Source organism: Temnothorax longispinosus, chromosome 11, assembly GCF_030848805.1.
Source record: "Temnothorax longispinosus isolate EJ_2023e chromosome 11, Tlon_JGU_v1, whole genome shotgun sequence".
In the NCBI taxonomy this organism is placed as follows: domain Eukaryota; kingdom Metazoa; phylum Arthropoda; class Insecta; order Hymenoptera; family Formicidae; genus Temnothorax; species Temnothorax longispinosus.
Genome location: NC_092368.1, coordinates 59,460 through 73,027, shown reverse-complemented (window position 1 = coordinate 73,027; position 13,568 = coordinate 59,460). Strand labels below are relative to the sequence as shown.

Here is a 13,568-nt window from a genome sequence, read left to right as displayed (position 1 = left end):
TTCTTCGGCTTTGCAGTTACTTGTTATACGCCCTCGTCAACCTCTCACGACAACAATTCTCGTCCGAGATGTTTGCGAAACTGTCGCTCGAAGACCTGCGCGAATTTTAACTAGCAGTTTGCGCTTGACGGAAAGAAGATTGTTCGAGGGATTGCTAGTCGCTCGTGCGGCGATATTTATTTCTTTTCTGTTTCTCGTACAGACTTTGGAATTGAACGTAGTTATACTTACAAGACGAAAGTTGTGCAATATATAAACTCCGAAACCTAGTTCTTTAGATGTAACTCTTAAAAAAAAAAGTATTACAAATGAATTCCTACTCTAATAATGTATCATCAGGAATAATCACTGGATCACAATTCAATTTAGGTACTTTCTTAAAATAATACACTAACTTTCCTCAAATTTTGAGCCGAAAATTTCACAAACGAATGTATATTCCATGTTACAAAACTATATCTAATTTACAGCGAACGCTGTGAAAATTTTTAATTACTTTGAAAATTAAAAGCGCGATTCATCATCCGCGCACATAGACTAATAACGTTTTCGTCTATAATGAACACCGTCCTTTGTACTCAGAATTATAAATGTCGTGACATTTATAACCGATTTATACGTAATTACCTTAGTCCGGGAGTACGCACCGTCCCTTTCCTTTTTTCTCTTTTAACTTGAAGGAATTTGCAGGGTAGATTTATTATCCTACCGCTTTATCTACGGAAGACAATTATTTAAAAAGTGCTATCCTTGTACCGATTTAAATCTCGTCAATTAAACAACGAACACACACACAGTTGCGAGTACAAACGCGATCTGTGCGGCTTACATCGTGCGGCGTGCTACGGAGGATGGGAGGATTGATTCGGGCGATCCGCCGGGTTAATTCGGTCGAAACGAGCCCGCGGGTATTCGAATTACAGCGGCATCAAGCAGAGGTCTCGTAGAGGTACGGTCGTATCAGATAAAGGGTACCATCGACGTCGATGCTACGCGACGCGACGCGACGCGACGCTTCCTACAACAATTGAGATTAGAACTCGCCGACTCCGAAATCTTCCCAGTCGTCGACGATCGAAAGACCGAAACCCTCTGCTGCCCCTCCTTCTGCCATGAACATTTATTACGGACAGGCTGCTCAAGATCTGTGGCCGTGCCTTGCCGCAGAACTTGGTCCTTTCATCTCGACTGTGCAAGCTAGACCGGGAGCCAATCCACTCCGTATGGCGGGATTGCGGTGGTAATTGCTGTCCGATTTCGCCTCGACACGCACCATCAAGCGTGCTTGTATACGCGTATACGTATATTACGTAATGCGTATAATACGCACGTACGAAGAAAAGATCAACGACAACCTCTCCAAACTTGCCGGATCTGCTGATTGCAATTAGAAGAACATTGCATGTCGAAACCACCATATGTTAATTCCATAATTTAGTGTGGATAATAGTTATCTGAAATATTTTTATCCTTCTTATACGTACAGAGTGATACGTTCTTTTATTAATATTCGCGATTGAGTGCAATGACGATATCTAAGATAACTTTTTAATACGTTTGACGTAGAATACGTTTCCTGCTTCCTGAAATTTTCATAAGCATCTCGTGTCTTCGAAATGGTGCATTCCCAGCGCGATGTCGACTAATTGCATCAAAGACGATCCAACTTACCGACCATCAACCTACCGGCCGTCTCTTCATCATCCTTCGTTAGCTTTGATGAGAGCGCACACCGATGATAGATGATCCGGAACAAAGGTTTCCTGATGTTCGAGTAGCTTTGTTGACTTAGCACGAGCTTCTTAAGCGATTAACACTAATCGGCTGATTTGCTACCGTATTCCCGCATTTAGTCTCCAAGTTCACTATCCTGTGATGACTGATTATTGCACGTGGAATGCATTCCGCACGTGGTATGCTATCAGAAGGAAAGTCTTTTTACAGAATGTATCATAATGGTATTATATAAAGATTCAAAATAACCGAATAAGAAAAGGAAATCGTACTAGATCAGAAATCGATTTATGACATTTCGGAATCAAACTCTTTCTAAAATAGCGATAAAATTATAATGAAATTACAATATTATATTGGCGGTTAGTAATTGTGTGGAACGTGCTAGGCCAGTTTACATTAAAAGCCCCAAAAGCTTACATTATAGCTTCGGTTCTTGATGAGGTTTTCCACAATGAGGTTCAGAAATTCGTTCGAGAAATGATCCATGGTGACGGAGCGACGGGAGGTGAGCCGCGTGAACGTTTCATTAATTGAAAGCGGGGAGAGACTCTAAGTCGCTTTAGCTGAAAGCGGGGGAAGGCAGCGTAACAGCGATTTGGGGTCGACCCTACGTTGGAATTAATCCAGGTGAGCCAAACTTGGATTTGGACGCCGGCTAAGCCTGGCTTCTTGGTGACTTAACCGGCCACCATGACCTCCGAGCTTCGTCTTACCTCTAACGCGGACGCCACCGTTACGTGCTGTAACTCTTCCCCTTAAAGACGATCTTCCCTAACTCTGCCGAGCATACCGCTCCCCGGTAAGATTCATCCTGAGTTTACTCTTACAATACCTTTATTTATGCCGAAAACTTGAATGAAATTTAATTAAAATTAAATAAAATTCATAGATTACTCAAGACACGACTCACAAAGTCATTTTCTTGGTGCAAAATTATTATTGATATACCATCTTTCCAAAATAATAAAATCTTCGTGCAACAGCTAATAATTCAACACATACTAAAAGTTTGTAACGCAATTATTCATTTTTTGGAACAAGTTTTTACCGTAATTCCGATCCATGCCAAAACATAACGAAATACATAATTGAGATTGATCACCCGCCATTTGATTACCTGCCACGTCAGATAACAAAATTAATTGACGTCAAAGATATTGTGTTAGTAGATACATATCTTCCTAAAATCTCGTAGAAATAAGCGACAGAGATAACGATCCATCAAAAATACAGGAAAAGTTTCTGGCGTTACTGACAGATAGACAAACTTTCGCAACATTTCGGATTGGACGATCGGAATTTTCCTTTTTTTTTTTCAAGTTCTCCCTATCTGCGTCGAGAGGGATATTTTTTCCAAATAATCCAAGTGGTTAGATTCCATTCCTGACCCTACTGCAAGTCCGATTAGTGATCTAAACTTCGATGAACTTGGGATTCGGGAACCCGCTAGGATATGCGATCTCTCTCTCTCCGTCTCCCTCCCTCTTCGAGAATCCCGTTAGTCTTTTCTCAAGGATCGACGATATAAGGACCGGTTTATCTTTACTACCCTGGCACCAGACGTTTCTCCGCGTAGAACTCGATTAAACTTCCATTGCAACTTTTACGAGACAGTATCGGAGGCTTAGGGTTGTATACGATCGCTAACTGTAGCTATTCCCCATCGAGCGCAAGTTCCATAGAAGTAATAATAAATTGAAAAATTACCCATCGATCTGAAAAACACACACGCTCGCACGCGAGGCATCGCGAGCAGAGCGCTAGACCAATACAAGCCTTAATAAATATGGAAAATTCGACAATTTAAATTAAATTCCAAATCACAATATTTTTGCGTTCTCGATAGGTGTGATAGTAAAAGGAGCTTGAACAGGGAACAAAATGACATAGCGAAATGACGCGTAATTGAAACTCGAGGTGTATTAAAACGAGACGTAGCGAGTCGTATTGCGGTCGAAAAATGATGGAGAAACAAATGAAATATTTAAAAGCTTAAGCCGTCAAAGTAACGCGCGATACTCCGGCATTATAAATCTTCTTCAACTAAATTGTCAAAAGCCTTACTGCAGTTCATCCACAGAGCTGGATGAATTTACGAGAGTTTCTTAAGCTTGTTGCAATAGGACTCCGTGTCGCTTATGTGTGCTCACACGTGACATGCTCGCTGTACGTGCTGCTGCGACTTCCATAAATCTTCCTTTACAGTCTAGTCGAAGCCGTGGCCAATTATACGAAAAATGAAAACGACTATGCGTCGAATGCGATATTCGCATCATCAGCCCGCGCAAAACGGTGCGCGGCATGACTTTTTTTCGTCCCCGCGCGCGCGCGCGCGCGATTAGAAGGATAGCCTTTGCGATTATGATTAACTGAAAAGCGCGAGATTTCGCGAAAAAAGTTAGCTAAAACATTTATATAATAGCATAAGAACTTTATACTAAACTCAGATTTTACATTCGTGAATGTCTTTTTTTCCTCGGTAATTCCTCGATGCTTTTTAATTTAAGTTCAATTCGCAGAACTCTAAATATAAGTAATATCGCGCCATTTAGTACACATAAGAAATAAAATTAAAAGTCGCAAATTTATTACAAACAGGATACATTTGCTCTCACAAAAAATCTTTCAATGCGAAATACGACGAGAGATACTTTTTTTAAACGCAACAGCGCGTAATCATGTATGCGCCAAGCTATGCTAATAGTCCCAGGGCGCGCAACGTTGTTTAGCTTTTTTTTATTTTGAGCACCGCAGAAGGGTCCCTCGGGAAGAAATTCAGCTCGCCGTTCTGACATGACTATACCTGGCGGCTTTCCGCGAATCTCCCTGCTATACGCACGCGTTTCCGGAACGGAAAATCTATCCGCACTCGCGATTCGCGCAGCGGCACGCAATCGAGATAAGCAACGCGTTAAACGACAATCTCGAGATTCTTGCACGGATATAAACGGTCGCCTGTGAGATGCAGCGTTGTGCGTTTACGAATTTCTTAAGCTCGCCACTCCGGCATTCGGCTGGAACGGTGCGGGCCGCGGCCGGCGTCGCGCGTTTCGGCGTGGAACTCATTTACGGCCCGATAACATGCCCGGCATAATACCGCCGCGTGGCGCAGAACGTTCCTCGGGTTACGGGCTCGGTCACAGTGGTGTGTACCCTAGGCTGCCGGCTGATTAAACCCAGGGTTTTACGGGCATTACCGCGCACCACGCGCCGACAAAATACCTCACGCGTATACACACGCGGACGCGCGGCCACAAGCGTGCGCTTTAATGCATTTACACGTGTAAATATGCCTGTATTACGTACGGCGAGAGTTGCCGCACGCCACACAGACGAGACGGCTCAGACGGCCGATCCGATTGTCATCACAATGCCACTTCTCTCGTACGTCATCTACGTGGAGCATAACGGGAAAAAAGGAAGGGTTTGTTGTTGCGAGAGAACTGTAGCTACTATTCGATTTGAAAGCAATCAATCTTATTGTTAGCTAGCCGTCATAATTAATTATTTAACATTACGGTTTGTCTCGTTGAAGAATCTCGCTGAGCAAATTTGTCTGCAGAAACACAAATTTGCTGCTAAAGCGAAACGGAGTCTACTCTTAAGTAAATAATAAAATACATTTCCTTGTGGCAACGAGACAGTTTCATATTATAGCGAAATAATTTACAGATTCATTATTTTCAGCAAATAAAATTATTTAATATTCTTACCGAATCTTTTCACTGATGTTTGTATAATAATTAATGTCTTTTGTAAAACACGCTATACTAACGTCCCTACTTTCGCCAGGCTCTCACCACCCGCGTGCAATCCCGACAAAAGAAAATGTAAAATCTGATGTGCGCTAAAAAAATATCTCGACGTAGAAATATTGTAATGATAATCACATTAAAAGTACAGCTAGGTAAATGATAAATAGTAATATTCAAACCGACTGTATATTTTCTAATGCTGGAACGATACATTAAACGATATCAACGTGATTCAACCCCGCACGATATAAGCGTGCATCTGCCTTCGCGAGACGGAAGTTGGCTTAATCGACGTAAATAAGTTGGCGAGAATTTAAAGATTAAAGCAAGCGAGCGGTATGCGCTCTTTCGCGCCCCCTTGCCCCCTTACCTACCTACCTACCTACCTACCTACCCTCATAGCTCGCAGCTCCGCTTCGCACACCAGCGCACCTGATCGAAACTCAGAACGATGCAAGAAAGCAGTTTTGTTAATTATCCGACAAAAACAGCAGGCGCGGTCCCACGCCCTGCCGGCGCTATCAAGCGGGACGCTATCACGTGTGCGCGAACGGGAGCGAGAAGCGTGAACCCGACCTGAAAGCGAAAAACAATGCTGCAAGATTTCTCATACCGTGCGGTGATCGTGCATGATCGTGAGAAATAATTTCGACATGACGCGCTAAACCATAGAGCAAACCTCTGGTGTCTTCGCGCGTCTACCTCGGCACGCAAAATTTTGCAAGACAAAGGCGGAGGAGCGTCGCCGCGTCGCATGTTTTTATTCTAATGCTAATGCGTTTAACTCACTTCAAAGGCTCTATAATTGGCACTGAGATTTAAGATAGAATTTTATTTATAATTTTGAATGTTTGAGTAATACAAAAAAATTGAAGAATCAGAATACACACACACAAAAATAAAAAATATATATTACGTAAATTTTATAATTAGGCCTGTTCGTTTTCATATATTCAAAAACTCGTTTTTTTTTTTAACTGACAAAATAATTTGTGAACTTATTTTGACACGAGACAACATTTCGTGTTTGAAGATTAAATAATTATTTGTCCTGATGCGTGACATAATCCTTGGGATATAAATGAATATTACATGACTGGGCTCGCATCTATATTGCAAGTGATTTTTAATCATCAGGGCGGCGTATCTCGCGGACTCTATGCCGGATGCTGCGCGCACATTGCCATTACTACTTGAGATTCTACGAACGATTCGAAAATACTGAATGCTGGTAAAACCCATCATGTACGTGACGGTAAAAAAAATACCGCCTGCCAGATGTAATCCCGACATTGAAGAATATAAAATGTTTTCTCTACGGCGCGGCGACGTCGCGTCAGTCGGTGTGTGTTTACGCATATTGCAAAACTGACTTGTAGGAAGAGAAGGAGAACATGAAAAAAATGAAAGAGACTCATAAGTAGCATAGGAGGGTGGAAGCAACGTCTTCTCTTTATGGTGACACAGTGTGGTTATAATTTATAACCTCTTCCTCGGAAGATTATACGCACATTAATTTTATTCTTCGACCGCTGTGGGCTTAACAACAAGTAGCAGTAATTCTTTTCTCGCAATCCTTATATGATTCCGATTTAATTAAATATTCAACATCGCATCTGGATCGTAGTATAAAAAAATTTTTAGTATAAAGAAGAAAAATACAAGCATGATGTGCAACACTTATTAATAGATCGATAGGAATAGCGTGTTGAAGATATTTTTCTGGAATTAAGAAAGGCAAGAAGTAAATTAATGTACATTTAACGCCTCACATTTTATAAGAAATTTATTTTATTTTATTTTATTTTATTTTATTTTATTTTATTTTATTTTATTTTATTTTATTTTATTTTATTTTATTTTATTTTATTCGTGCGATTGAGAGTGATCAGTTGCTGCGGATTTGGACGAGTGAAAAATAATCTTTTTAAATTGTTTCTAAATATGTTATTTATAGATTATTGGCCGTATCCACTTAACTGAATAATTGATAAAGCAATTTAATGAGCAAATAAGTTTTAAGCGATCTTTGATTGAGCTCGTAACACATGAAGGTAAAAGTCGCCTTATCGTTGCAGGTCAGGACGCCGGCATCGTGTTGTCGCCGCTGATAGGCGTCGTGGTTGGCGCCCTAGTGACTCTGGTGCTCATCATCCTGGTAGTGGTGGTCAGAGTACGTCGGGAGCGCGTAGCAAAACCGCGGCACGAGAAACCGGCGGAACTCAGCGAGTTACCGCCCCAACAATACCCCTTGCAGAATTCTCAGCAGACCGTGGAGACTGATCCCGACGTGATCCCGAACAAGTTCGGTAAGACTCTTCGAAGCCGATACCCGCTAAACAGTCTCTGCGCGAATCCGATTACGATCGTTTGTTGACGTAGATTTTAGACCATCTGTATGAACGGGAAGGATGGCACGTGCCTCCTTCAAACTTGGAATTAGCCCAAAACTTGCGAACTGTAAATATGTAAATATTTTATCGATACATCTTGCTCGTTGCAATTGTCTTCATATACATAATTGTAATATAAAGGAAACAATGTGATTATACCAAAACTGTATCACATACCCATCTGGGATACTCAATTAGATTTTATTCTCTCTCTTAGAAAAAATTTGTTCATCTTCCTACAAAATGTTCATAGACGCGTTTAGCATTTCTTTACAAAAATTATAGATTTCTAATTCAATGTAGAAAAATTAAGATTGTAATTTCCGTATACCGCTTTTATTTATTTTATTTTATATTCTATAAACTATTCCGTATTTATTTAACTTTAAAATTTCAAAAGTTACATGATACTTTTAATCAAACTTAATTAAAGGAAGATTTTTGTTTAATCCTTTTAACCACGGTTTTAACCGGTAACCGTACTTTCTAAAGTGCATGAAAGTTTGTTCAAAAATAAAAGGAAAAACATTTAATTTGCCATTTTCAAAATTAAGATGAATAGAATCGTCTTTCCAGGAATCCAATATTTTTCGAGTATCTGCTTTTATTTTTACACAAGGATAGCACATTAAAAGAGTTGATGAAAAAGTTTAAAGAAGCATGAAATATCGCTCTGTTCTCCAAACGTTTTATGTTTTATCATTAAAGATAGGAATTTCGATCGCGACTTGGCAGCGAACTTTTATCCTTGCCGCGTGACCTAAAATAAAGAATCGGCGAAGAATAAGGAACCGCGAGGGTGGGCGAGAGAAAGAGGAGCGCACCCCCGAGCGCAACTTATTCTCCGCGTTTCCACCCCATAACGCACTCGACTTGCAGCTCCCAACAGAGAACCCCGTCTGCTTCGGTGTTGTAGAGGGTAACCTCGTGGAGGTTAGCCCACCGAGTTATCCAGGCGGTTATCCCCCGGGACACTGGGTCACGCCCGGACCTACGCCAAGCATAGACGAGCTCTGCCACAAGTTCACGGGGAGGCCGACCGAGCTGAGGTTACCGTCGAGGAGCACGATACCGAGCCTGCCGGGGATGCCGGGAATGCCGGTGACGGGGGTGATGGTGGGTGCTGGCCAGGGCGTCGTAATCGGTGGCGCCCAAGGCGTCGTCGTGGGCGGCGGACAGGGTGTCGTCGTGGCCGGCGAATGCCTCGACGGCGAGGCGATCAAACGAAGACTGATGGCGAACAGGCTGCCGGAAAGCTGCGTCTAGAAGCTCGACTCGTCCGCAGCTGACATGTGGTACCATCGTCATCGCCGTCGTCGTCGTCGTCCCGACAGCGATCAAGAATAAACGACTACCGCGTGCGGCGCGATCGAAGATCGGAGGCCGGCACGAGATCCCAGCGAGAGGCGAGGCTCGAACGTGCTCGAGAGTACTCGTTGCGTATCTAAGAACGATTTCGAGGTCCCGCTTCCCGAGAAAGCGTTTGCGTTGTCCGTTTTCGTGACAGCCGCCTGTTAGCTTTAACGTGTTTGCTAACGATCTCCAGCGCGATCGACTCGTTCGGCGATACGAGGAAAGGACTCGCTACAGCGGGGTAGTTGGAGCGATCGATCCCGGGCGATAGGATGCCCTGGACGCCCGGGATACGTTTCGTGTCGGGGTCGGGGATCGACATTATGTCTCGCGAACAATTGATTTCGCTCGAGTCCGATCAGTCCGGTGCCGTCCGATCCGATTTTCCGATTCGAGGCGACGCGCGACGGCGACGGAAGGGCGGAGTTCTCGTGGTATCGGGCATAGTACCGAGTCCCGAGTCCACGTCCGCGAAATTAAGAGAGACACCGTCCGTCGCGATTGTTTCCGAAACACGATCGCCGCGCCAGTTTCTCCCTCGGGGAGCGGGAGAAAGGGGTGGAGGTATGCGAAGAAGTTAACCGAAAACTCGTCCAAGTTTCTTCACCCCGCCTCGTCAGGTATTGCGAAGTTCTAACATTCTGTTTTCGGTCGTCGACTTAACCGTCTTTGCCCTCCTTTTTGTTCCAAACCGGGATGATCTTCGACGGTGTGTCTTCTCGAATATTTCTCCAAGTTCGCTTCTCTCCTTTATGGCGGTCGCGGATCGCGGACCTTAAAGAGAGAACAGAAAATCGAATCGCGAGTTGCTCGAACGAGAGCTGCTCGGATTGAACACCGAATTTAAAATACGTTTTCGAGAAGCATCTCGACGGAAGAACATCAAAATTCAACCCTTTTATTCCAACCACACTTTTGGAATTTTCTCCAACAGAATCAATTTTTATTTCATGTACGGTGCAAAAATAATTCTACTTTTTTTCTTCTTTTCATTTCCAGCCAATTAAGTACATTTATTTTGCTAAATGTTTTTTGGCCTCGGATAATTTTTCTCCGGCCCCATTAATCGTTTGTTCGATCCTTCGTTCGTTATTATTCCTTTTGTCTTCTTTTTTTTTATTTCTTATATATATCTTCTCGTGAAACCGCGAAACCGCTAGCATCTCGCGACGTCCCTAAATAAATCCGAATCCTTATACCAACGAAACGTTGGTCCGGAAGCATCAGGCCGTGAAACACGAGAAAAGATAAAAGGCTCTCGAACGAACCCCTTTTCCGATGGCTCGAATGAAGACGAATGGAGGAACCGCGCGAAAATATACCGGGGATAGAGGAGGAACCGAGGAGAAGTCGAGAGGAGGGTGAGAGGAAGGCGGGAGGGAAACGCGGACTGAAAAGAAGAAAGGGAATGCTCGATGCCACTTTGGCGTGTAGTTTGAAGGCGTGAAATGCGGTTTTAAGGTTGAACGATCAGCTCCGATATCGCGATAAAGCGAGAGGAAGGGGATGGGAAACGAGGCGGGCGTCGATATCCTGTTTAAATTCTCCGAATTCGATATTTTTAGGCACAACTTTCACACATCGCGGTACCGATAGTACCGAGCGAATGCGGTCGATGATATTTATACGTTCGCGCGATATTGCGGATGTGAATAATGATAACGATATATTAAAATTCAAGAAAATCCTTGAGATAAAAGTAAAGCGCTCGTGAATTGTCTACATATCGAACGCGTCTACATATCGAATTTTGAGATCGTATCGATCGCGTAGTCTCACTGCCAGTTTAATTTTTACGATCTCGAGTAGAAAGAAATAAATTAACGGGCAGTTGAGAGAAGAGGCAACCCTCTTGTCCCATCTCGAGAGAGATGAAAAACCGAACCACGCCGAGCCGCGTAACGTACAAAGTGAAAACGATTCTTACGGAAACAAGACCAGGCGCACATTACACTCTATTGGTAATTGTGATAGAGCATTTATAAATTTTTCTACCGCTGATATGAGTTTTCTGTACTGCCCGCTGAATGATAAAAAATATTGTTATTACGAGACTTGAACACTCTCAAACACGTTCTAAAAAGCATTCTCACCGGAGTGTGTGCGTGTGTGTGCGTGCGTATGTGTATGCGTATGTGTAAATATATACATAGTTTTAATGAATCCTTTAAATCGTTATTCGCGTTCGATTCGCGACGAGAGAGAGAGAGAGAGAGAGAGAGAAATTGAAAGAGACACGGTGCCGTAGCATTCGCGACATTCTATGCGTTCTCGCGCGCGAAGAGAGCTTCACTTTGTAAGGTTTTGCAAAAACTGGTCTTCCACGTGACACTTCGCGACGAAGTCGTGAAACTTCTACGGCGAGAATGGAACTAACGAATCGACGAAAAGCGTATCCCTAATGGAAACGATATAACGCGAACTTTACCTGTGGAAAAGTTTGCGCTCGCTTCGGATGATCGATAGACTCGTAATGTGTAAAAAGAAAACGAAAAAGAAAAAAGAAAAGGAGAGAGGAAGAGAGTGACGGACCGAGGAATGAATAACGAGTGTCGCGTCGGCGACGCGAAATAGTCGGTTACGGAATACAAGAAGCGAATAACGTCGAATCAATCGTCGAGTGCGTGTGTTTCGATGTGTATAAAGAGATAATGGTCAAATACGATGGTTGCTCGTTAACTAATGTATCGCTGTATATATTATATCACGGGAGAGTCTAACGATAGATTGACGACGTTCACGTTTTCGAGAGGAAGAGATAAGTTGGGCGAAACGACTTGTCGAGCGTCTCGTTTAACTTTTCGTCGCCTGCCCGCGCGAGGGCGGAATTGTGGGAATTGTTTTTATCAGCGTTTACGTTTGACACGAAAACGCTCGACAACGCGCTTCACCGAGATCTTTTAAATTCACTGCCCACCGTACAGTCGCCTCGTCGCGTCGCGATTTTTCGACGATGCCAAGACCGGATTTTGGTGTGCATATAGACGTTGAAAGATAAATTTTTTAATTCTCTCAACACTTTTATGGCGAATAAAACGTAGCTTCGTTATTTCTCTGTCGCACAATTGTTCTCCCTTTTCAAGAAAACAAAGAATCCTGTTTTATTTTATTTTATTTTATTTTCTAGGCGTTCGATAATTTTGAAAATTTTAATAATTGGTGCTGAACTTTTTACGTAATCTCTTTCTTAATCAGTTTGTGACAATCCCTTGAATCTATTTAGACAGCACGCATATCTAAAAGATATTTTTTCGACGCGTTTAAATCTCTTTTAGATGTCTTCTAGACATACGTGCTGTCTGGGTAGCAATCGTTATCTAACGATCGTCGAAGAATTATCGAGAGCGGTCGATTCAACGGCACATATCTTTCACGTCCACGCGAATTTGTTCTAAGTTTATGAATGAGAGAGAGAGAGATATGATGATGGAGGTGACGCATTAAAGCAGACCGAGAGAGTTAGAATAAGACAAAGTACTACTGCTCGTATTCATTTTGTAAAAGTGGAGAATGTCGGAGATATATCAATCTTTTTCACACACATGCGCAAGGATCTTATTCAGCGAGCGTGTTGCGAGAAGGATCGCCCGAAAGTAGATACCGAAAGTCACGTTCTCGGTTGACGTGACCCAACAATCAAGCGCAAAGAAGAGAACAAAAAAGAAGAAAAGTAATAGTAGCGAGTAATGTGACTGTACATAATCAACTGTACGTAACGACGCGAGAGAGTCCATGTAATCGATCGGCGGTCGTAAGCCCGAACCTCAAGTTCACTGTATAGGTGATTTCATATCAGACACATCTCAACCCTCGGAATCCTCCCTTGCCCCCTTCCTCCCTTGTCCGTCACCCCCGACCCGATATCGTTTAACTAACTCGTATGTATATACTACACCATGTTTTGATCTGAATAAACTGTTTAATTGTCCGAATCCCCTCCGGCGTGTTCATTTAAGCCGCGATATCTAGTCAAGTGGTCTTGCTGGTATTACCTTTCCACGCGCAACGACGCGATATACAAATTCAACCGCCGCCCGCGCACGAAAACAAGGCGCGCTTATAAAGTAAAATAGGTGCTCTGACAAACGACGCTCACGTGCCGCAAAAAGGAGATAGACGCGCCTGAAAAATGAGGACCAAAACTTCCTTCTAGTTCGACGAAAAAGGAATACTCGGCGCGTGAGGAGTCACAGCTCACAGTTCACAGCGGAGCGGCGGCTTTGAGAGATTCGCGGTATGCCCTGTATGCCCGAGGAAGCCTGGTCTCACACGTAAGTTTTTTCCTTTCTTTAGATCTAGGTATCTTTATGAGTTGCGAAAGCAGATGCGT

At 43.0% G+C, this 13,568-nt stretch overlaps 1 protein-coding gene across 4 annotated transcripts in view; it reads left to right on the top strand.

Annotated features, from left to right (window-relative positions):
• LOC139821681 (kin of IRRE-like protein 1) overlaps positions 1 to 13,170 on the top strand; it is a 347,436-nt gene extending 334,266 nt beyond the window's left edge. For 3 of the 4 annotated variants that reach the window (XM_071792913.1, XM_071792912.1, XM_071792915.1), the window contains 2 exons: positions 7,571 to 7,801; positions 8,802 to 13,170. In XM_071792913.1, the coding sequence (XP_071649014.1) occupies positions 7,571 to 7,801; positions 8,802 to 9,151 (581 nt within the window). In that variant the 3' untranslated portion in view covers positions 9,152 to 13,170. Of the gene's footprint in view, positions 1 to 7,570; positions 7,802 to 8,764 lie in introns of all 4 variants that reach the window. The other variant, XM_071792916.1, reaches the window with a different exon arrangement.
• The last annotated feature ends 398 nt before the right edge of the window (positions 13,171 to 13,568 follow it).